Source organism: Pteropus alecto, unplaced genomic scaffold, assembly GCF_000325575.1.
Source record: "Pteropus alecto unplaced genomic scaffold, ASM32557v1 scaffold125, whole genome shotgun sequence".
Classification (NCBI taxonomy): domain Eukaryota; kingdom Metazoa; phylum Chordata; class Mammalia; order Chiroptera; family Pteropodidae; genus Pteropus; species Pteropus alecto.
Window position 1 is genome coordinate 6,952,851 of NW_006436888.1, and position 25,170 is coordinate 6,978,020.

Genomic DNA, 25,170 nt, shown 5'->3' on the forward strand with positions numbered 1-25,170 from the left:
TAGTGTTGGATTAATGAAAGGAAAACCCTGAAGTTTGTTATCAAGCGTTTTCAGTTTGTAAAGTGAAGAATTAAGCATTACTTAAAGAGATAATGGGATATAGAGCTGAGACAGTTCTTCAAAAGGGATTGTGTTCCCTTCTGTGAATTTAGTTGTTCTCACCTGTCAGGAATGAGTGCATCATTGCTACAGTACGCTTCTTAGACAGTGATTTCTGAGCCAAGAACAGATGTATGTTACTGATTTGGTTGCTAGAGTATTTTTCTGGAGGCCTCACCTTCCCCCTCCCTTCTTTATTTAAAATAAAGCCCATGGTTGCTTAGTTGCTGTCTGTAAGCATTGTAATAAACTACAGTGGGGGATTGGGCTTACGCCATGCTGTGTTTGGAGTAAGCCACCAAGAATAAATGCAGTAATGAATGCAGGAAGTCTTCACAACATCATTCATAGGTTCTGCGAATTTAAGAGAAGTGATGTATAATGAACCAATTTTACCACAATAGTATTCATAGAAACAAGAGTCAAATTCCTAAGGCATCTTAACAGTCTCATAACGACATGATGATGAATAAGACAATGTTACTTGAAAACCTGCTGTATATGTTCAAGGGCTAAATGTTCTTTTCACATGCAGATTTGAAGTTTATAATTTTATTTAATTCTTTAAGAGCAAGAGTAAGATGAAATCAGTTAGCTTTGAGTTTGTTGGATATTGTTTGATATGATTGATGTTGGATATCTGCTGCACATTCACCCCTTAATTATGGAGTAAAAGTTATTTTGAATCACCACAACCATTTTGTATGACATGAATATCAACTTATACATGGAGGGGGTGGTATTCACATAAGTGAAAATCAAAATGAGACTTCAGAAATAAATAATCTCAGAGGATCTTATCGGCCCCATTTATTCAGCTTCTCAACGGTCTGTTTTCACTTGTGACTGACAGTCATATTAGACCATGTGGGATTTAAAGTTTTAATGGTTCACAATTACTCTGAAGTTGGGTAATTAATTTTGTCCTAATTGATTTAGACTTTAGGACTCTTAAGGAAAAGTTTTACTTAATTGTATTTATTTCCACAAAATATTTTTCTAAAATGTTACTTACTAAACCTGTTCTCTATATGTGAATTTTTTTCAATGCAGAAGACTCTATGTATTCTAATTTCTTTTTTCTTTCTTTCTTTTTTTTTTTTTTGATAAAAAGGAGCTTAAGAAAGTTAGAGACAATTTGATATTTGCAGAAGGCTGCTATGCAAGAATATTGGTTAAGTCTTATAATTCAAACTTTGTTTCTTAGAACTGGAAATTTGTAATTTGTATGTGTATGTGGATGTTTGTGTTAAGAATCAGCTCAGAATAGTCCAAGAAAAATTCATTAGAAGAACTGAAAGAAAATTAGATAAACTGAGATAGTGTCACTGTTTTCTGATTCATAAATAAGAACAGTGATATGCTTTAAAATGATGCCTTTTTTAATGCTTAAAATGTTTTAATAATTACTTGAACTCTCGCATATTTAAAATAATGCTAAGGTGCTTAGAAATGCTTTACTAGGTGTCTTTTGTTTAAAACCCTTGATTTGAATAAATAAGGATTTGAGTGGTCTGATTATTTGAATTCCTAGTGCAGGAGATTAATCAGAAATTCATTTTTATTTGATGCTTATGGTAAAAAACATTGAGTATGCTGTACATTCTAGTGTACAATTGAACCTTTGATTTTGGAATTTGCAGTGTTGTATGGGGAGGAGGGAGGTATGTGGTAGAGAAAGTTGTGGCTACTAACACTCGATTTGATCATATGCCATCACTGAGGTGTAGCGGGGGTCCGAGGCTGTGCAGAAAGCATAGAGCTCAGCATGTGCTCTAGAGGGTGATCTGAGGGGAAAGAAAAGAAAAAGAAAACCATGATAAAGGTGTTCCCAATATTAGTTTATTTTCTTAGGATTTGTCTTTTTTGTTTGTTTTAAAAGAGACATACAAAAATCAGTAGTTAATGGAGCATATTAAATCTTGGATTACAAGAAATTAGTGATTCTTTGCTTCTCTAAAGGAATTATATGTAACAGGGCTCCCTAAAAATGATTTAATATTAAAAAGTTTGCTTATCTGTAATTTTTAAACAACTTGAAGAACAGATTCTTATATGAGCATTTGGATTTTGTGGTAGTTTTATTTCATTTAAAACCTCATGAAATTGAATTGGTTAGTTTTTTTGGGAAACATGTACTCTAGAATATTTGAAGGGAAACATTCAACCTATTATCTGAGGTATCTTTTTTGATACTTGTAAGGACTGTGCTGGCTTTCAGAAGTTGCTCTCTCATCTTCTGCTGGTTTTAAATTTTCTCAGTTTCTTTAAAAAAAGTGATCCATACCAAACTGATTTTGCTCCTAAAAGAAGTAATTTCTTTCTTAAACTTTATGCTCTGTGCCTGTTCGTTATACTTACCTTTTGTGAGAAAATTAAAACTCATTTGAATGGCATTGTGAGAAAATTAAAACTCATTTGAATGGTATCTTTTTTTCCTCTGGTATTAATTCCTTTATCTTTTACCTTGTCTTTACCTTTACAGAATAAACTAGGACTTTGAGAAGATGGTAGGATCTTTCTTTGACACCCCTAATGCCTTGAATATTTCCTTATTAAGTATGTGTCTTACAACTCTAGCCTCACTCATTAGAAACTCTTCTGAAAGCTCAGTTTGTCCACTTGTGGTTCATTTTACAGTTGTGTTTATCTGACACTACTGAAATTTTGTTTTTAATAAGCAAAAGCATGCCACTGTCACTGTGCTTTGGCACCGTGTCATCTTAACTTGGTTATTTTGAGGGGCACACACCATACTGCTTTATGACAAGATCCAGATTAAAGTATAAAGCCAGAAGGGTCGTATGTTTGTTCATGCCGAGCTAAGGAAACAACTTTGAGTAGTGCAGAAGGTTTAACTTCAGTGGTGGAGCAGATCATTCCTCTGATATTTCAGAGGCCATCTGCTAAAGGATCTGTGCAGACACTTGCTTGTGTGCTGAGTGCCCCCAGTAACCAGGGTGTGAGGGGACAATGGGCACGTTAACTTAAAACTCTTTTCTTTTTTAGGTCCACAACTCCCAGGCCTGTTGCAGATCTCCAACTCCTGCTTTGTGTGACCCCCCAGCATGCTCTCTGCCGGTGGCGTCACAGCCACCACAGCATCTTTCTGAAGCCGGGAGAGGGCCTGTAGGGGTAAGGAGAATCCCGTTTTTAAAAGCTGTCAATATTTTATATCCCATAGGGTATAAAATAGGAATATTACCTCCCTCCCCAGAGCCCCTTTAAAAATGTGCTGTATTGTATGTGTTTTTAAAGGAGTAACAAGTACATGCACAGAGGAAGCAAAATACGGGACTTGCCTTACCCCTCTAGGACAGTTCCAGAAGTTAGTGGGGTTTGGTGGTATAGGGTATTTTGGCACCAGCAGAGAGCATGCTGGGCTGCTGCAAGGAGCAGGAGCTGGCAATCAGCAGCGAGTATGGATGTTGGCAACTGAAATGGGGAAAAAAGGGGGTAAGTTTGAGACCAAGTATGGAATGCGCATATCCCCAGGACCATTGGGCGTCACGGCCCATGAATATAAACTACTTTGGGTGCTGTCCTCTCAGGTGATGTAGAGTATTGTTTAGAAGTAGCTGGGCTTTTCTGCAATGCCAGATATAGAATAAAACATTTGAAAGCCGTGGATTGGGGTATAGATTTAGTGCTCTCAGCTGTACCCTGGTGATTCCTCTGTTACCTGTGGTAATGTGGGATGCGTGTGAGACACAGCAAGATGAAATGTCTTTAGTGCGGTATCCCTTAGAACACAGGACCTGCTGTTAGTGATCCATGAGGGCTGTTTTGTCATATATCTCGCCCTTTCTAAAAGCAGTCTTCCTTTTCCTTCTTTTGTGAGGATTTAATGGTAAAGTTTTCTGAAAGACAGGTGTTTATTATTCTGATCAACTGCTGTTAATCACTAAAGAAGTTTAAGACCTGTCTTCCTCTCGTATGTAATCTGACTGTGGGGCTCACGCTCATACTCAGCTAGGAACTAACACAAAATAGCCATCACAGATGCGGATGCACACTATAAGGTACTGGCAACATATTATGAATTGTTCACTTGCAGTGTAGACTGTAATAATCTTGAGATAAAAAAAAGAGTGCTCCAGATGGGCTATAGCACTTGGAAAGTTTTGTGCAGGTAGGTAGGTTTTGAGGAGCTGGGTATGTTTTTGATACATCAGTAACATGCGGACAGGCAGAGCGGAGGACCGACCCCTTTAGGTGTACATGTCAGCCTGTTCCTATAAGCAGCATAGGCAGTGAGCCTGGTGAAGCTGACAGTTGTGAGAAGATGACCGCAGGACGTCCATGAAGAGCACAGGTTAGTGAGTCTTGGGAGGCAGAGATGGGGTATAAAATGGGGCCAGATCGTGAAGGATCTTAAAGGTTAGAAAAGGCATGATTTTCTGTGATAGGCAGAAGAGAGCCTTTGTAGGCTTTTTTATTCCCTGCAAATCACTACTTAAGCTTCACTGGAAAGTATGGAGTGGGGAAAGACCGTGAAAGTTCCAATTGGGTGGCTAAGGCTGTCGTCCATGTATAAAACGGAGCGGACCAAGACAATAGATACGGGATATTAATTATTGTAACAAAATCAGGAATTATCGTCAAACAATTTCATGTAAGTTATCAAGAATTAGACCGGAAAAAAAAAGTTCATGTTATGAAAGCCCTAGAATTCACAGCGGAAGATAAAACCCAATGTAGCAGATAAAAGTCTAATTTTAATCCCTGGAGAGAGAGATTGACATTTTAAGGGACAAATTAGCAGAGTCCCAACTTGACTTCCTATCTCAAAAGCTTCAGCCTTAGATACATCGTTTCCTTATGTATCTAAGAAATGGTTTTTGTCTTTCAGGTTGATTTTTTTTTTTACTTTGTTCTCTAATCAGTATGGATATTATTGCTAGACTGTTTCATTTACCACAGTATTCACTAACCAGGATTTGCTGAATAGATTTAAAAATTTCCCCACAATAACATCGATTTTTAGTAAGCTTTTTCTGTCAGCATTCGCGATGACCAGTATTTAATTTTTTAGCAGGAAAAGTATTGTGCTCACTGAGGATTTAATTTTAGTATGTGTGCTGCCGAAGCGAGCACTCACTGAGGATTTAAATAAGTTTATGATTGGTTATGTACTGAGATACCATCATATGGAGGTTTGAGAAGATTCTGTAATAAGCTGATAAATTTCCTTTCAGTCAACATGATGCTGCATAAAGCTAACTGTATTGATTGTTCTTTAACAACGCTTCATGCTGCCAAAGTCATTTGAGCTGGGTTTGAATAGGATCCAGTTGGCAAAGCTTCCCCCCATGTGTGGAGCTCTCATAAATTCTGCAGGCACACAGATCTAATACAGTGTAATGAGAGAGCTGCTGGGAGAAAAAATTGATTACAGGGTTGCAGACAATATCATTAACGTTTCTTGCCATGATACACCAGATGTCTTCCCTAATAGAGTATTTTTGTTAATTTAGTTTTTATAGGATAGCATTGATTGCATCATAATTTAGCTTTCTTTGCATATTCAGGTATATGTGATCTCTGTTTCTACAGTAATGATGGCATTAACTTATAAGATTTAATTTTATAAATTTTTAGCTTATTCGTTCATTTTTGAACTGTTCGTGTTATGAAGGCAGCATTTTTCCTTGTTACTGAGAATCTGTTAGCTTGGATGTTTTCTCACAGACGTGCTGTTTATTGGTGGTTCGGGGGTAGTGAGGGAGGTGAGATGGCAAGGAAAACATCGCCCAGATCGTCCATGGACGACTCAGCGACGACCCCCCACCCACACCGATCCACTGTAAGGTGGTTTAAATGGTGCCACGGAGACACTGTGCAAAGCAGAAAAGGTGTAGCCGTTTAAAGAGACTTGAAATGCACATTGTTTCTACTGTCAGGGTTGCAGCTCTGGAGTTCTTACTGGCTACACCTAGCCTCTTCCTCACTCGGAGAGCTAGTTAGGGGATTTAGTTATTTAGCATTTTTATTTTTAGTCATGTCTTTTCGTGCATTTAAGACCTCTGCCAAGTGACCACCATGTATAAGACAGTACTGTAACAGTGGGTTGAGCTGCTTTATTTCAATCATTTTTTTTTTAACCATCGGTTTTGTTTTTGGTGCATTATCTTCTATAGAACATATTTTTTCTCTTGACATGTTTCTGTTTAACTCGGGACATGTTAATTAACCTTTCTAACCCTTGGTTTTCTCACTTAGAAAGAAAATGGGTATAATATTACCATCTACCTCAGATGGTTGTTGCAAAGATTAATGAAGTAATTCCTTAAATTGCTTAGCATGTTATTAAGCATAGAATAAGCATTCATTAAGCATTACCTGTTATCACATAGACTCCTGTTATGCAAACCTCAGGTTTTAGATAATTTATTAGTTTTCTAGACAATCTTACTCTGAGGTCCATGGGCCCCTAGGTGATCTCTGAGTTTAAGAGGGGCTGTGAACTTCCTGAAATTGCTTGCAAAGTATTATAGGTATGTGCAGTTTTCTGGAGAGAGTAGTGTTCAACCATGGATTAAAAATCAGTAGATTTTTAAATGTTGGAAAAAAAGTTAAAAATGAAGATTGAGAACTGGTGGGTCATTTAAAACCTCAAATCAGCTAGCTGTTTGTTAAGAGGTAAACTAACCTTGAGCATTTAACTTGTGCCCAGGCAACCTGCTGCTCTTTTGACCCATTGATTTCCACGGCAAGCTGTGATATTTATTTAATTTTGCAGATGAGAAAACGTGAAGTTTGCATTGGTATGAAAGCCTGTCTCTACGGAGTGGTGGGCCTGCCGTTTAGCACTGCCAGCGCACCCTGGTCTTCTGTAATCTTCGCTGGTCTCATGTGACTTCTGTGCTCTCAGTGACCCTGCAGTGGTACCTGCCTCTGCCTGCACTCTGCTCCAGAATTCCTGAGCTTACATGCTACTCCTTCACTTGGTGGAGTAGAAGGCTTCTGCCCCTGACATTTTTACAGGCTGGCCCTCACCCTGAGCGGGTGAACGCGGTGGTAACAGTACGGTGCGAGACCCCTTTTTAGTATCAGTACATTTCGTTTTCCTGTTAGCACTTGTGGTGGTTATATCTTTAGTGCTCTTTTGTTTAAAAGATGCATGACCAACAGTTACTATGAATTTCTTTTTCATTCCTATTAATAGCATCTACAGTTGACCTTGAACAAAGTGGGGGTTAGGGCCCCCCAGCAGTCGAAAATTTGTGTGTTACTTTTGACTCCTCTAAAACTTAAGTTTCTTTTGATATCTGTTGGGGATTGGTTCCAGGATCCCCTGCCGATACCAGAATCCAAGGACACTCAAGTCCCCTGTTTAAAATGGTGTAGACCAACGTATACATACAGTCAGCCCTCTTCATCTGAGGATCAAAATTAATACAGGTATTTATTGAAAAAAATCCAAGTATAAGTGGACCTGTGCGGTTCAAACATGTTGTTCAAGGGTTAACTATTTATACATTTGAAAAATAATTCCTGTGGTTTGTTGTGTTTGTCAGTCTTGGGTGTGTTTGTTCCAGGCAAAATTTGGTGCTTGTAAGAAACTGGGCTTTGCCTTTTCCTTGGAATAAATCCACTCCCGTGATCTAGACACACCTGTTCCATGAACACAGACCAGGAAGCTGGGGCCCAGTGGCTTTACCCAGACCTCCTGGTTCACGCGGGGCTGTGCAGGCCAGAAGCCAGGTCTCCGGGGGCGTCTCTGGTCAGTGCTCTTTCCACCGCTTCTAGCGACTTCCCTCCACCCATCACGCCCGTTCTTAAAGCCGCCCATGCGATATGCCGTTTACTTCTCTAAAAGCTAATAACTTTTTGCTTCGTATCTAGTTTAAGCTTTTGTGACTGTATGTCAAGAGAGTGCTAAAACAGTATTATTTTTCTTATGTAAGACATTTATCGTTTTTAAGTATCATTTTGAACACTGATGCTTTTCATACTTTGTTCACTACCATTTAATAATGAAAAGCGAACATTTATTTGAAAATGCTATTTTGAAAGTAAAGCTTGTTATATTTTTTATCTATTTGTTGCTTATAAAGAACTCTAATCTGGTTGCTTGTTGAGCTGTGTAGGGGTTTTTGAGGATATCCTGCTTCTTCAGCATTTACCGTGGCCTCCCCAGTCGATGTTAAGTATGCCAGAAATGACTATTGCTTTTTACTTTTGATTGTAAGTAAAGATGTTAAAATGACTGAATTTTTAGAAAAATTGCCAATACAAATGCTTGAATTATTCCAACTACCCTAAGTGAATGGTGATTAATAGCTGTTGGATTTTAATGTAGCAAGTTTAAAAAATTCTTAAAACACCCACCCAACCAGTATCAGCTGTAAAGAGCATATGCCCTGTTTGCAGGTGAATTCCTTTCCCTTGGAACAATTGTTTTTATGCCCTGCTTTCCCATAAGAGCTAATTGTTAGCCAGTTTGTTCCTAAGACTCTTTCCATCATACTTATCTCTTTTTTAACAAAAAGGGCATCAAACCACATTTTCAGAACATAGATTTGAATAACCTTTGATTAACCTTATGATTTTATAAAACTGCCTACTATTTAGGTATTCTTTTTGTTACCACAGGTCTGTGTGAAATGCATTGATTACTTCTAAGTTTTATTGAGCTTCCTTTTCTTTCCGGGATAGTGCATCACGCTTTATAACTTAGGCCTTTCAACCTTGCTTTTTTTGGGCTGCTTCATACTTTTTGAAAACTAAGCAAATATTGGAGTTCCAGGCTTTACAAGTTCTCCGGAATTAGTTTTACTAATACATGGTATAAATTGCCAAACTTGTGTCAGCACATAGAAGTAGAGCTTGCAGTTTTGTTTATGTTAACTTTGTTTATAGTGTTCGCCCTCATTTTAGGATGTCATAGTATTTTCGGTGGCAATATCTCATAAATGTTAAGGCTTTCAATGAAGTACCAGATTTTTCTTAGGGACTGGAATGAAGTTTATATTAATACACTTAAGGTTAATCAACCCTTTTCAGAGTCTATAGAAATTATGTCTCATGCCTGGAAGTTGATATTTTCTGTTTTTATCTTTGGTCTCATGTTTTACAATTAGATTGTCTATCAGATACTTGCCATTTTTTTAAAAAATAGGTTTTATTTTTTAGAGCAGTTTTAGGTTCACAGCAAAATTGAGTGGAATGCACAGAGAGTTCCCATACCTGACCTCCCAGCTCCCTCACGTGCACAGCCGCCCCCATCACCATCCCCACCAGAGTGGTACACAGGTAATAGCTGATGAACCTACACTAACACATCATTATCATTCAGAGTGAACATTTGGGTTTAGTCTTTATGATGTACATTCTGTAGGTTTGGACATGTTTATAATGCCACTGTCTAGATTTCTTTTTCATGTGGATGTCCAATTGTTCAGTACCATTTACTGAGAAACTATCTTTTCTCTATTGTGTTGCCTTTGCTCCTTTGTCAAAGATCAGTTGACTATATTTATGTGGCTCTATTTCTGGGCTCTCTCTTCTGTTCCATTGTTCTGAATTGAGAGGAAAATGCAGGCATCTGGAGTTTTTACTCCCTAAATACTTGAGCATGTATTTTGTAAGAACAAGGACATTCCTTTATATAGCCACTGTGTAGTTATAAAAATCAGGAAATTTAACAGTGCTGCAATACTAATCTATTCCATAGACACATTTTGCCATTTGTCTCAACAGTGCCTTCTATAGCAAGTTGTTTTTCTGGCCTAGTATCCAATTCCACAGCACACTTTCAGCTGCCATGTCTCTTTAGTCTCCTTTATTCTGAGTCAGTCCTTTGCCTTTCCTTGGTCACTTATGGCACTGGCATGTTTTTAAAGAGTACAGTCCATTTTTTTTTTTGTAGTTCTCTGTTACCTATTTATTAGATTTAGGTTATGCATTTTAGGCAGGACTGTTATGGCGTCCTAAGTGCCTTTCATTACAGGACACATGATAACATTTGTCACATTATTGGTGAAGTTGACTTTGATGACTTGGATATGTTGTTAACCTTCCTTTTGTAATTAATAAATAATTTATAGGGAGAAACTTTGAGGCCATGTAATGTCCTGTTTTTCACCGAGTTTCCACACACTGAATCTCTGTGGCAGTTGCAGAATGTCACCTTTTAAATTTTTAAAAATTTCTTTACTCAAACTCAATTGCTTTTTCTTTGAAAAATAGACCAGCATTTTCCTATCATTAAATTTGGGATTTTTGAGTAGAGTGAAAGAGAGGGAGAAAAGGAAGGAAAGAGGGAAAGAAAGGAAAGAAGAGGGAAGGAAGGAAAGAAAGAGATCGGTGGGGTTGGAAGAGAACTTTTGAGGCCTCAGATGTGTGTGTGTGTGTGTGTGTGTGTGTGTGTGTGTGTGTGTGTGTGTGTGTGTTTTAAGGCAATGCAATGGCTATGAATTTTCCATTTTTTTTGTAGAAAGAGGAAAAATCTGTGATAGTCTTTTGTTCCATTTTTAGGCTCCAGAGGACGGAAAAGAAAAGCTACTTAGAAGTAATAGATCATGCATGGATGTGATTTAAAAAAATGCACATTTTTACTGTTGGAATTACGATATTAGTTTGATTGATGTTGGCAACATTTGCTAATGATCAAATGACTTAGTCTCTGTACCTCAGTTTCCTCACTTGTAAACCCAGAATATCGCTTCAGTGGTTCTGGAGTAAGGCCCAGGAAGCCGTAGTTTTTCCGAGGATTCCCGGGAGATCCTGATGCGCAGCCAGCTTTAGCGCATGGAAGTCTGGCTTCCACCCAGTGACTGTGGTGAACGCAGATCTGGTCATGTCCTTTGCTGGATGTAGAACTTTTGGTGCAGTTCCAGGACCTCTATGTTTCTCAAACCTAAAAAAAATGGTTTTTGTGACTCTTCCATATTACTTAATTTCCCACCTTCTCCAATACACAAATTAGGTACAATCTGCACGTTTATATCCCTAACACAGCCTTCAGAGACAATTTACAAATTAATTCAGACCAAACTGCGAAACTAATAAACTTCTAACTACCACGTTAATTTAGTAGAATGGGTGACGACGTTTTGCTGAAATGAGATAGCCACTTTTGACATAAATTAGCTACTGACTGCTTATGGCCAGATTATTGGGGACCGGGGAATCATGGATAGCATGTTTAGACTTCTGGGTTCTTTGTGATAACTCAGTTTTTTTTATCGCTTTCATTTCTGTCATCACTGAGAAACCTGTCTTAAGTGTATTTTGCTATGATGTGACTTTGCCCTTACTTGGCACAAATGTAGCATATTGCGTTTATCTTGTTTACTTACTAGCTTGTGATAATTGTAGAACTAGTTATTCGATTGTATGTAAACTTATTCAGACTCAAAATTGTATAGCACTTAACTGTTACTGAAATTACAAAATAGATAATCCAGAAAGTGAGTGTTAAAAAATTTAAGATACAGATTGAAATAAATATAAAAATTAGCCTTCTCCTTCTCCCAACCTTGCATCTCTTGCTCCTCTGCATGAGAAACAGTCGGCCAGTGTCCCTGACGTCGTGCCTTGGCTGCTTTACGTCCACGGTTTCCTTTTGGCTCGACTGAGTGAAGGGGCAGCGTTTCCCCCGCTGTTTTGTTTGCAGCACCAGAACAGCTTCTGGCTCTGAGAAGTTGCTCCTTAACCACTGACTTACTGGTTTGTTTCATGTACAAGTCAGGGGAAAAAAAGCATATTATTATTATACTTTTTATTATTCAAGTAAAGAAGTATTCTTTTTAAAAGAACACATTAAACATGACTGAATGGGACCACCACAGAGTATAGCATTTAATACAGTCAAGAGAGATTGGCCACTACTGGCCAGAAAAACCTAGTAGGCATGTTTATTTATTTTTTTTAGAAAGAAGTGACTGTTGGGTGTCTTTCCACCTTGCTTTCCACCTCCCATGAAAATGAGAGAGTTTGGGACCAGGAGAGTATTCCTGGCGATTATTTTAGCAATTAGATATAAATATATGGTTCAAGTTTTTTTTTTTTTTCCATTACCTGTTTCAGTTCTTCTGGGCTTGTGGAGCTCATATAGCATATACCTGAATGGACGTTTTTATCAGCTTTTTAGCTAACATAGCGTAAGGCTGCTTAATTATGTTTTGTTTTCATTTATTTGATGTCTGGCCTTTTGAATCTCTATTAGCGGGGAGCTTGCTGTGCTCTTACAGCAGAGAGGTGCCTCATCTCCGCACAGAGGGACGTGTTGTTGGTTGTGAGGCTGCTGCCCTTGGTTGCAGCTTCTTTGCAGAGGTTCTCCTTGCTGTGGGAATCTAACGGAGGGTGCTGCTGCACTGCCCCAGGGCCTCGTAACAACTTATAGTTTGGAGGAAGAAGCAGAAGGACCTAAGAAGATAGCTGTGAAATGCCTTTGGTGTCCCGTAATAGAAGAGGCGTGTGGCGCTTTGGGACCTTAAGGCCTTAGGATTATGGTACCTGGATCCAAAGGCAGATTAGCAGCAGGAACGTCTGCCCCCAGCTTCCACTGTCACACACTCAGTGGAAGGCGGAGCTCGTTGTCCACGACAAGGCATTGAAAGTCGGATAACAGTGGTGGAGTGTGAGGGTAATGTGACTGGAGTGTAGAACATTCTGTCAGGGATGACAGCAGTTTGATTTGTTCTTGAATCAGAAATCATTGGCTTGTTTTCAGTCTAAATGTTTTTTTGTTTTGAATTTTTTTGGGTATATAAAGATGCAGAAATACTCAGAAATTAGGATTATTGCTAAATTTAATATCTAGTTAATTTTTCCTGAAAGTTTAGGGATTTTCTGGCCTTTCATGGTGGAATGGGGAAATAGTGGCTGATACCTACTGCTTTCCCTTTTGTTAGTACGTCTTGGATGTATTAGGGATGTCCACAGATGTCCAGAGATTGGCGCACTTGTCATGTGATTGACTATCAATCTGCTCTTGAGATATTGAGCATATTTGTTCACAAACAAGATAGGAATGCAGAACGATATCTGATGCATTGTGAAAATTACTTAAAAGGAAAACAGCTGGCACGTGATAATTGACAGACATGTTTAATCTGTAGAACTTGAAATGCTGCTGCGGTTCCTATGGGTTAAGTAGGGAAGACACATCCATGAGACTAGGGGTTCTCTAGAAATAGATGAGGAATGACAAAAAACAGCAAGGTGACAGTTTAAGGATTGAATGGCAGGAAAGGCACTGTGATTAAATTCTCTGGTGTTGTCACTGAGCTGTAAGGCTGAAGATAACACTCTCCTTCGGCCGAAAACAAGAATCAATGCTCACTCCTCGATGGGCTAAATTATTGAAAAGAGCCCTTCTTGCAATGTTTCATTATCTGAGATTTGCCTCAGCTGGTGGTTTGTCAGCAGCATGGGGATGTTTGCTAGGCGTTCTGTATGAAAATTATTCAGTTGGCCAGAGGAGCCCTTTGGATAATTCCCTTCCATTTTGTGATGCTCTTGAATAGTTGTGTGATTCACTTTTGCCTAAGTGGCTTTGTATCTTTTGGGGTTATTAAGCAGTTTTGAGCACATATACAACATTTTTTTAACCTTGATTTTTTGTTTGTTTTGCTTGTTTTCTTTTGTAGCTGTGAGTGGGTGTTTAACAGATTATTTTAGCAATAAGTCTTAGCAAACATCAAATGCATTTGGCATATTATGTCAACCTGACACATCGATTACGCTGTTTTATATTCTCCTCTTATAAAGAAAATCATACAAGAAGTTAATTTGCCTATTTCTTTTTAATGTTGGCTTTTAAAGGGGGTGGGGGATTAATTTGTTGGGTGGCTGCTGTGATTTCAGCCAACCAATTGTGAAAGAAAGCAGCCCCAGCTTGTGAGCTTCGGTGGGAGAGGAGAGAAGCTAGCACTGTGCCGTTTTAGGGCCAGTCGTGTGACAGTGGCTCGGGAGCGAAGAGGAGGAGGAGCCTCTGCCAGTAGTTCTTTGACATCACCTCTCAGATTGGGAGAGGTTACACGGGGAAGTGTAACTGGACTAGGACACTGGACTGGCACAACTGGAATCTTCTCGGCGAAGTTGGAAACCCCCCGCCCTTCTGCAGTCTGAGGGAGGCCAGGACTCTGCCGCAGTGCTTCCGCACTGGCGACATGGCATATTTATATTCTTTTGATGGAGACAGTGCTGTTTAGGAAAGATTTTTTGATTCAGCCTCACGAAGAACATGGTGAGCTTGACAAAGCTCTATTGAGAGATGTTAGTCCCTGTAGCGGAACCGTGAGGTGAGGCTAAAGAAGAGTATAAAATCACACTTCTGCTTCCCTGGAAAACTGATCACATTTAAAAATTCTTTTCTCTAGAGTGGAGGGGAGAGGGCTGAGAGGGAAGAGAGACTAATGAAGAAAGGGTGGAAAGAGAGCGAGGTCTTTGAAAACCGAGCGGTCAAGTCCAGAGCCTTGGAAGTGGCTCACGAGCGTGGAACTAGCCCGGTGGGCACGCAGCTGCCGTGGAGGGGCTCTGGTGGGGGGAGCACACCCGGAACAGCGAACCTCAGGCTGGGTTCTAGTGTGAGAGAAGCTCTGGAGAGAGAGATGCTGCTTCTGAACTTCACGCCCACCCCACGCCCACCCCACGCCCAGCTCCATGATTTCGTATATGCTGGCGGCCCGGGAATGCCCTTTAGGTCCCACCTGTCGCTTGCGGTAGGCAGCCTGGTCTTCCTTCAGGTGCTTAATCACTTTCTCTTCTGCTCTCTTTCTGCCTGGCCTGATCTTTTGTTGTGCTGCTTTTTGCAGTGTATTGTGTGTTGGTTGTTGGCTGTTTCCCTGACCAGATCCACAGCTTCTGCTTCCTGTCTGGTTCATTTTGGTTGAATGAGTAAGGACACGGGTGGTGATCTGTCTAGGAGCAGAAGACAACTGGCATTATAGCAGACCGATTTGCTGTACACTTTGTAATCCCAGTGAGGAAATCTTTAGAATACACACTCGTGTCCTGTCACAGTAATCTGGAGAACACAGTCTAAGCTGCATTTGATGCAGTTGAAATTCTTCTGAGCATATTGCTTTATCTGAAAGAGACATATTACCCTTTTATATATTGGGGAGAAAGGCAGAAGGGCCGAGACCTAGACAACCTTTGGTCCTTTTTCCTGCCTGGATGAAATGACACTTTCCTCCTGTTTCTTGAGAAAATACAATTAACCTCATAGTGACTGCTGAATACCAGGCAGTGAATTGAGCAGAAGAATGGGGTCTTCTAGAAGATGGACTGAAAACTGCCAACAAGTGTGATCATTAAAGAAATCCAGTGAAATGTTTATATATAAAATTACAGTGAAACTCCCATGCTTTACAGACCTGATTATTGTCCACGTCATATCACGTCTCCCGTGTGTGCATGTGAGTGTATGACGCTGCTTTGACTCTGACTAAGAAGGCCTGTGCTGAGGAGATTATTCTTTTTTCTGTAGTAACCGTATAACAGTGATATTGCAGGACAGATTCCTTTGTATCTTTTAGTTATGGAATTTTAACATGATGATTTTTATTCTTAGTTCTCTAGTTTTACATATTTTTTTCTTCCCATTGGCTTTTTGTTTGGGTTATTGTTTTAGAGATCGCATTTACATGGAGCAACATGAATTTTTTTGAAAATTCAAATGCTTGTTTAAAAATTAACATTAGTACAAATTAAATGGTTAAGCACCAATGGAAGCAGCAAGGTGAAACCTAGATAACTTTCCCTTTTAACTAATACATACCATGGGTATCTGTCATGTTTATTGATGATTTTGACCTTTAGGAGTATTGACCTTGAAAGTTCTCTCAGATCGTTTTTGGGAGTGGTGGTGCCTGAGCTCTGTCACATACTCTGTGTCAGCATTGTTTCCAAAGATACATCACATAATTTATCATAAATCTCTGAAGTTAATTCATTAGAGAAATTTGTTATTCAAATTGGGTTTTCTCTGTAAGGGAAATAACATATCAATGCAGTTCAGTAGATTTCTAAATCATGGGCTAGTTCGTGTCTGGCATACTTGTTGGAGATGTTTCATGCCTGGATCAACTGTTTTCTAGGCAGATCTTATATCTCAAACTAAAACTACATATACATACACACCAAGACATTTATGAAGCAAAAGGCTCATTCCTACCAGTACCCAGAGAAGTCCCATCTTATTTTGTGCCTCTGCTCAGGTAGCTAATTAGTAACGTTATTACTTACTGACAGATGCTTTCTGCACCCAGGGTGGCAAGCTTTTTCTCTAAAGGGCCAGACAGTAATGTTTTCACTTTTTTCTTCTCCGTGGCAGCTACTCAGCTCGGCCATAGACAGTGCGTGACAGCATGGGTGTGTTCCAGTAAAACTCCAGAAATAGGTGGTGGGCTGGGTATAGCCCGTGGGCCTCTAGTTTGCTGACCACTGAGCGAGTATAAAATTTTGAGGATAATTCCCCTGAAGGAGTCACTCCAGAGCTTTCTTTTCTTCTTCATTATGGCTTTATGCCACAAGAGTTGAGTGTGGTTTGCAGTTAGTGGGGAATTACTCTTTCCTTTCCTATATTATTTTGAGCTGGTGTATATTGTATATATCTCTATCTACAGCTATGCTGATGTCTCTCTATAATCTCCCACCTCCTTCCCAATTGTTTCTTGTATAGTGCAGTAACAGGTATTCCTCGTAAGAACTCATACTCACTAATGATCCTTGAGGAATTTTATGTTTACTAGGGACAATTAAATGTTTTTTCAGCTTGTTTTTTTCTTTGGCATTTTTAAATTTTTTTGGCTTATATCTGGAGAGAAAATTTGAAAGGTTTAAATATACATAATACATTAAATTCAAGACCAAATTTTTCTTATATTTTTTAGTTTTCAAAAAAAGTAATATTCAGGACAGCAGAAGAGCCTTTTAATCTGCATTTAATGAAAAGTATGACTTTTCTTTTAAGTTAGTATTTAACAGATAAGTAATGCTGTGGGAAGTACTTTATGTTTGTTGTTGATGAAATAAAACATTTGAAACCTACATTGGCAAAGAAAATTTACCCAAATAAAAATGAGTTCACAGTTACAGACAACATGGCTGATAATGATCAGCTGTTTAATAATAGGAATATGTGTCTGCTCACAAGGGCATCCTGGGAAGTGAGTGGCGTGGCTCTGTGCCATACTTCCTCACCATTGAAAGAAGGGTTGTGACAGAACTCATCTGATTAACAGGATTCTCAGAAGTCTTATTTATATTAAAAGACATTATTATTATTATTATTATTATTATTACCATGACATTATTACCCAAACTATTTTTAAGAAACATTATTGCTTATTGACAAATTCTGTTTTCATCTAGATGAAGTATATTAGTGTTTCACACTTTATTTGAGGCTGGGGTTTGAGGGTTTATGTCATAACCTAAACTAATATGATATGTATTATTTACTCTTCGTTCAGTTGCTACATTGCTGGCTAAATTATAATATTGTCTGTGATTTCTGCCTCTTCATCACCTTTTTACCAATGCTCTGTTACTACTGTAAGATGCAGTGCACTCTGACCACAGCCATTAAATTCAGTTTTGTCTTCACTGGTTGACCATGGCATTTTTGTTGTGTCTTTCTACCCAGTGGCATACGCACTTGATGTTATTTGTTGTGAGTATACCCCTGATCATTCATAGATTTTACTTATGATCATGATGAAGTAATTTCATTCACTGAGGCGGATGGCTCTTATGGAGAGAGTAAGCCAGTTGGCTTCTCTTTTCAGTTCTACTATCAGTGATGTGTTACTTTAGGCACGGTATTTCATCTTTTAGGATATTGGTGTCCATATCTGTCAAATTGAGAATAGTTGTTCTACTTACTTCACAGCGCTATTTTCATGTGAGAAAAGAGGTAATTTGAAAATTTTATAGTTGTTTGTAAATATAGAGTATCTGTTATCGAGATTGGCTCTATGTACTAAAAACCCAATTCACAGTGCTAAAAAGTCTGTATTCTCATATAAAACAAAGTGTCTTCCAGGGTGTGCCATCCAGGTTTGGTAGAGTGACCACGACCCTCAGATAGCTAGTTTCCTGCCGTCTGCTCTGTGGTCCTGAGTGAAGGTTTCCATTCTCAGGTCTCCTCATGGTCACAGGTGGCCGTTGCTATCTGAGCTCTAGGGCAGCGTTATTCAAACCAAGGCCCACAGACTGAACTGTTTATTGCTAGTCCATCATGAGATAAATACAGAGACTGAAAGTAATTGTTTAGAAGCTTTTATGGATGTTTCACATTGCCACATTTTAATTGTTTTAAAAAAGCAATACTCGGTTCTTCACTGCAGCCAGGCGGCCGGAGGAAGAGGGCACATAGCTAAGGCAGGCCCGGTCCAGAGTGCTGCCTGTGCCTTGCCTAACAACTTTGCTTTACACGGATCTGCAGGGGAGGCTGCAGTTGCTTTTGGCTGTGCTGCAGTGGTATAGGGGCTCCATTATTATTAAAGGAGAACGGAAGTCGACTTAGGCAGCTGGTCATCTCTGCCCCAGCTGGACATGTCTGAAACCCTGGTCAGCACCATTCAGCACGGGGTCGGATCCATAAATGCAGCCCGGTTCCTGAGTGGCCATGACCCCAGGGCCTGCAGCCATCAGGAGATCTGTCGCGGACCTCCGACACAAAAACTTGCTCGAGTGCCAAAAGCAGAATAAAATGATGTCAGAGATTATATGGTTATCATTTGTGCAAAAGAACATCTTCAGCAGACTTTAAATTTATTTATATTTTCATAATTTAGAACTAAATTTGTGAATTTAGTTACAACTGTAACTAAAACCTCATCTTAAACCAACATGTATCATTTTCATGCAAAAAAACGATTAAGTTTGATTCTCCTAGGATAAAATGTGGAAGGAGAACTCTTTGCAAAGATGATTTTTAAAAGGTACACCTTTTTTACTGGTTCAGAATAGGCAGGATCTTCTTTTGTATATTGTGTGTAAATGCATAATGGGTGGAAATTGTAGGGAGAGTTTTAAAAGACAAGTTTATAGGAACGAAGTGGCCTGTGATTTAGTTGAATTTTGTGTTTTTAAATCTTAATTTCATTATCCTGTTTCATTGAGAAGTATGATAAAATGCCATCACTGTGAATGCAATACTTCACGTTGGCATTGCAGTAGTTTTGTGTTAAGCCCAAAGTGTATTAAACCCTCTTATGAGGTAGCATTTGGTATTAGACACCTTTAGAAGAAGGGATTAAAAACGGAATGATAGAGAAAATCTGAATTCTTACCCACAGCATGTGCAAAGGCTTGCGGGGGACGCAGGGCATAAGTAGATGTCCTCACAGCAGCTGGACAGCCTGTGTCTGTCATGGTAGGGCTGCATGCGGAGGAGGCACAGAGTGGTAGAACCTGTCTGATGGTTGAAGTTGAGGAGGAGGCATCCTGATGAACTGGTGGATTCAGAGCTGGCTTTTACAGATATGGGGCAGTGGAGGGAGGGAGTGGGCAGTGGGTTCTAGGTGGAGACACTTCCCACTAACTGTAGTTCTCATCGCGTGGGTAGTGTTAGTCACAGTGGCTGGGTTTGAACTGTGGGAAGGTGGTGGGCAGGCTCCATTAACGGGCTTTCCTGGACACTTTGGCATTGACAGTGGGTGGTTGTGCTTGGCTTTTCATTTGACATAGCAGCTGGCATTTTCCCTTTAATCAGTGAAGATAGTGCTGATGGTCGTTTGCTGTTCACCATCAGTGAGAAAACCTACCTTGGTCACACGTGGTCAGTAGCTGCGGGGAGGGTCTGGACTCCCTTGCTTTCTCATCATCTTCCGCTTGACTATTCTGTTTGAAGAACATGTACCTTTTTCTCATGTTTTGCTCTAGAAAATCCTCTTCATACCACAGAGTTACACGTAAAGAAAAACTTGCCTTATCTGCCAGCACAGGTGGCTTGTTCTTTACCTTTTTGCTGCCCTGTGAAAGTTGGGACACACACAACATAGTGGATCGGATGTCAAGCCCACGGGACTCTATTGCAGCTCTCCAGAGTCTCAGTTGGAGAGGTCTGCTGGCTTTCTCCTTTGCAAACAGTTGGAAAGCTCATGCTCGCTTCTTAACATCGGAAATAGCTGAATAAGTTTCAGTTGCCTCACACACTGACAGAACGAAACAGTTGAGTCAGGATAGTTTGGAGACTAATTGGTTGGCAGCTCTTTCTACTCGGCAGTTCTTGAACTGTTTCCAGAAAGAGAAACTGCTAGAAGATTCTGGGTAAGTCCAGGCCTGTGGTCAGTGGTAGGGAAGCAGCATGGCAGAGGAGGCTGCAGGAGTGAGAAGTCAAGTCACCTTATAGTTGAGTGGAGGAAATGTAATTTGAGGATTAGATTTTTCCAGATTAGCAAAATGTAATTTGAGGATTAGATTTTTCCGATGTTTACCCTGCTGCCTGGAAGCATTGCCTTCATGTTGCCTTTGGAAGTGTGAACTAAGTAAGACTAGAAAAATTTCAGGTTTCACTTTGAAAAATTTAAAGGCATAGTTTACGTGCTTTCCCCAGCGGCATCAGGATCGGAATCCTGAGTAGAGGAGCTTGGCCTTTGGGTGAGCGCGACCTGGAGGCCGCAAGCGGTTCCCGGTATCCCCTCCGCCCTCAGGGCTTCTCTGGCTTTCGTGCAGTTTCACGAAATTTGTTTCACGAGTTCATTTGCCTCCCTAAGTGGATTTTAAACTTTTTGAGAGAACAAGTATGTTTTAAACATTTCTGACTTTTCTCTGTGGCCCCCAGTACTCTGCGGTGTGGAGCGAGCTCTGTTTCTTGATTCGATGGATTCCTTCTGTATGGCTGGCTGGCTCTTTACCCTTCAAATCTCAACACAAATATCATGGACTCCAGACTGTTGTTTTGACCACCCTGTCCATGGCCTCATTCCCTTTCCTTCTTCATTTTCCAAGATGTCACCCAGGTATAATGTCTTTATTGTTTTATGACATTGATTATCATCTGAAATTATTTCATTGGTTTATTTGTTGGTTTCCTTTCCCCAGTAGTACAAAACTCTCTGAGAGCAAACACCTCATCTGTCTTATTCTGTGACTATTTAATAGTCATTGAATGAATGAGTAAATGAATTTCCATTCATTTCCATTCCAATATTTATGATTTAGCAAACTAATGATCTGATTTTAATCTGGGGTAGTGATATCTTAAGCCATGTTCTGAGGTGGTGCATTTTGGCTATTAGCATGGAAGATGGTCAAAGGGAGGTTCCGTGAGAGAAGCTCTGGGCCCCTGTTTGCAATTGAGGGATGATTTGGATTTCAGTTTATAAAGAGTTTGTTTGAAAGATAGAGAAATAAAGGGCCTGTCACCACCTTATGGCATCTTTGTATCTGGAACTCCACTTTAACTGGTGTTACTTATTTGCCATTTGAAGTTGCGGAAGGAGTTAGGCAGAGATTAACTTTTTATCCTGGACCATATGTGTTGTTGGTTGCTCAGGGATTTTCTGTCTTTTGGGAGGTGGTCACACTTCATATAGTTATCTGTAGGCTCTAGGCCAGAGTCACACAAAACAAAGCATGGCCACCCAGAGAGACTGGACAGGGCAACTGCCCTTAGAAGTGGGTGTAAGAAGGGCGGGTCTGGGGACTCCTCTAGCTCAGTTACCTTTTAGGGACTTTGATGAATTTTAAAAGAGGCAGACATGTTTCTGGAACATGTATTAGAGAAGTATTAGAATATTCCAGATTTGTAGGTTGGAGTTTAAATGAGGGTTTTCAATGATTTACTTTAAATTACTCCAGTGTGGTGGTGGTGGTGTTTTTTTAGTGTTTCTGTACAGTTCATTCAAATCAACATTCATTAAATGAATACTGTGTGCATAACACTAAGTCCCCTGTGTAGCAGAAAGGAGATATGAATTAATCTCCCCCTCAAGAATGGCCAGCTCTATGGCGGAGGGAGGGGATGTTTGCCTATTTTGTTTATTGCTGTATCTCCAGGGCTATCCAGTGGCACATACTAAGAGCTTAATAAATATTTGTTTAGTGTAATAATATGAAGAAAATATAGCCTCTGTACTCAAGTGGTTCAAGACAAGTAGGAGAGATGAAACATGCATGTCAGGGGTCACCACACACACTGCAGAGATTAAGGTCTTGGAGAAGTGTGAGTGTGCTTTCTGAGGGTAAGACTTGGGCTGGGGTGCCCCAAAGTGGTGGTAGCTTTTGAACTGAGTCTTGAAGGGTTGGAAGGATTTTGACTGGAGAACAGAAAAGGTTTTTAGACAAAGGATAGAGGCAGAATATTATCATCGAATATTGGAGTCTGGCTTGGTTTGGTCAAGGGAGCGGTTTGAGATAGAGCTGGAAAGATATGCCGAACTCTGAAGGCCGTGCTGAGAAACTGGATTTTGTTAGGCATTGGGGAACCATGGATGGTTTTTAAGCAGATGAGTGTATGATCAGAACTGTGCTTTCAGAAAATTAGATTAGAGATAGAACTCATTAGGAAGCTACTAAAATAGCCCAGATGAACCAGAATGAGGGCCTGATGGAAGATGCTAGTAGTGCAAATGGGAAGGGAAGGGCAAAGCTTGAAGTTATCACGCAACATTTATCTGCTGTGCAGCAAAAAATATGTCCTTGCTGTCTACCAGTCTATATTGTAGAGAGGGAACAAAATTCAGTGGAATAATTAGAGCTCTGTGCTATATGCACTGAGGACTCCTTGGAGTGTTTTCTAACGGAAGGTAGAAATGATTCTGTTCGCAGATTTCGAATGGAGGCTCAGAAGTTAAGTAATTTTTCTAATGTCATATAGTATATTGACAGTCAGATTTTGAACCTAGGTCTCTGTAATTTTAAAGCCTGTGCTTTTTCCCTGTACTAGAGTCTGTAGAGGGCGGCTGAGTAAGACACTGGAGACAGGATATCCAGGTTTCTTGATCATTGACTATGTTAGATGCGTGAGAGAAGGAGATTAGGAATCCTTAGTTTCAGGTTTTCGAGACCCAGAGACTGGGTAGGAGTTTATTCCATCAGCAGCAGCTGTGGCGTTTGTTATGAGTATAATAATTTGACGCTAGTTCTCTCATGTTCTGTTTTATTTGTTTATATTTCAAAATTGTCCTTAAATTTTAGTGTCCTGTCCTGCATTCTTACTGCAGGGATGTCATTCTGATCGATCCAGACTAGGAAGAGCTTGTTTAGTATATGCTAAGCAGCTATTTATTCCTTTTGTAGACTCCTGTGACAATTCCAGCTGCTTTCTTATATCTTGTTTCTATTTCCTTACATACATTTTCTAATTTAGTTCTTTTGGTTTGGTTGCTATTTTGTCTTTTAGCTAGAAACCACATAATTATGAAATGTATAAATTTGTGAACATTGGTAAAATACATCTTTTATCTGCTGTGTGTAGAGCATCTGTGGCATCTGGTCTCCAGCTGAAATCTGTCTGAGGCATGAAGTTCATTTACCTTTGTCATGATGACACTTGTCCTTTAGGTGTTCTCCCCTTCTCCTGAGTTTTCTTCTCAGGTTACCAGAGCTTTAGCTAATGCCTGTTCTTATGCAGTATGGGTTAAATATGTTGTTAGTGTTTTCTTGAAAAAAAAAAATCTTTATTATAAAACACAAATACAACCACACAAAGCATATGTATAGTTTAATGAATTATAATATTTAACAACCTTTCCGGTCAAGAAATGGGACTTTGCAGCCATCTTCCAGTTTCTCTGCAGCGACAGTCCCCTCCTTCCCTACAAAATTAACTACCACGGCCCTCACTTTTAAAGTACAGCACTTTCTTTATGTTCTTTTATAGTTTTATTTCCCAAATGTCCCCTCTGTTTCTTGAACATTAGTAGCTGGATCCGGAGGTTTGGTCAGACTTGAGTCTCATCCATTTGGGCAAGATTACAGATGGTGCAGTGTACTTTTACCCAGAGGCACATTATGTCTGTTTTTTGTTCTTTTTTTATGTTATTACTTATTCCATTAATTCCTTGGGAGTTGGAAAATTATGAGATTCTATCATTTCACTTTCATTTATTAACTAGAATATTTTTATATGGCAGTGCTCCCTGTCATCTGCTATTTAGTTACCCAATTTTACAGTTTATGTAGGAAAGACAGGATAAAAACTTATCCTTCTTTCTCTTTATTTACTCTATTTTCAAATACTGCATTGGGTACCTTTAAACCTGTTTGATGGGTTTCAGATGATTGCAATTCTTAATCTTTAGTGAGGCTCAGTTTGTTTCATGTGGCTGGTGGGAGCCTCTTCAAGCGGCTACTCAGCCCTTTTTGACATGACCCTTGTGATCTGATGGTGTCCTTGTTATCTGGGTGCCTAGATGCCCCATCCTCATTTGGTACATTCCCTACGGCATGCCGAGAACCAGCATTTCTTCTGGAATCACTGGTTTCTTTTAGTAAGAAATGATATTTCAAGAGCATAGTCGGGGCCATTTGGGTCTCGTTGCACCAGGGTTGGTCATTATTCCTAATCTTTTGGTTTATATATTAATTATAATTGTGAGAATTTCAGTGAACAGAGCTAGGAAATATTATCTGTTTTACTTTATAAATCATACTGATATTTTCTAATTCAAATTCAGGATTATAGAGTTTTTTATTTAACCTCATCGATATTCCATTTGTATCTCCTTTTTTCCTGGTTCTCTGGGGCACAGGAATGACAGAATGGGAATATCTCATAATTATTTTTCTTTATCTTGCCTTACCCTGACAATAGTCTCAGATTACCAGTACTGTTACTGCCACCACCAATTATGATTAGAAAAGAGTAAAAAAAAAAAAAAAGTATTTTTCACGAAGCAGCCAGCGCGCTCCGTATTCTCCCTCCATGTTTTAAATGTTCAAATAACAGCACACTGTACGTTTCAGACTACACAGCCAGTACATACTTCAGTTTCTTCTGCTGAGCCCTCATCCATCCTAATTCTCCAGGTAACCACGGGGGAGGCTTCATTCTCATTGTCCATAGGGTCTGCCACTTACGAAATGCGTAATGAAACCAGTTTTACAAGAGGCTAATTGATAAAAACAAGAGTGAAATTCCTCTGCCATCTCATCCATGTT

The 25,170-nt window shown here is 39.6% G+C and overlaps 1 protein-coding gene across 3 annotated transcripts in view; it reads left to right on the forward strand.

Annotated features, from left to right (window-relative positions):
• The window catches only part of RERE (arginine-glutamic acid dipeptide repeats), a 367,252-nt gene that overhangs the window by 164,728 nt on the left and 177,354 nt on the right, over window positions 1–25,170 (forward strand). For 2 of the 3 annotated variants that reach the window (XM_015591356.2, XM_015591354.2), the window contains exon 4: window positions 3,109–3,234. The exons of the other annotated variant lie outside the window; for it this stretch is intronic. In XM_015591356.2, coding sequence (XP_015446842.1) covers window positions 3,109–3,234 — 126 coding nt within the window. The remainder of the gene's footprint in view (window positions 1–3,108; window positions 3,235–25,170) is intronic. 3 annotated transcript variants of the gene reach the window in all.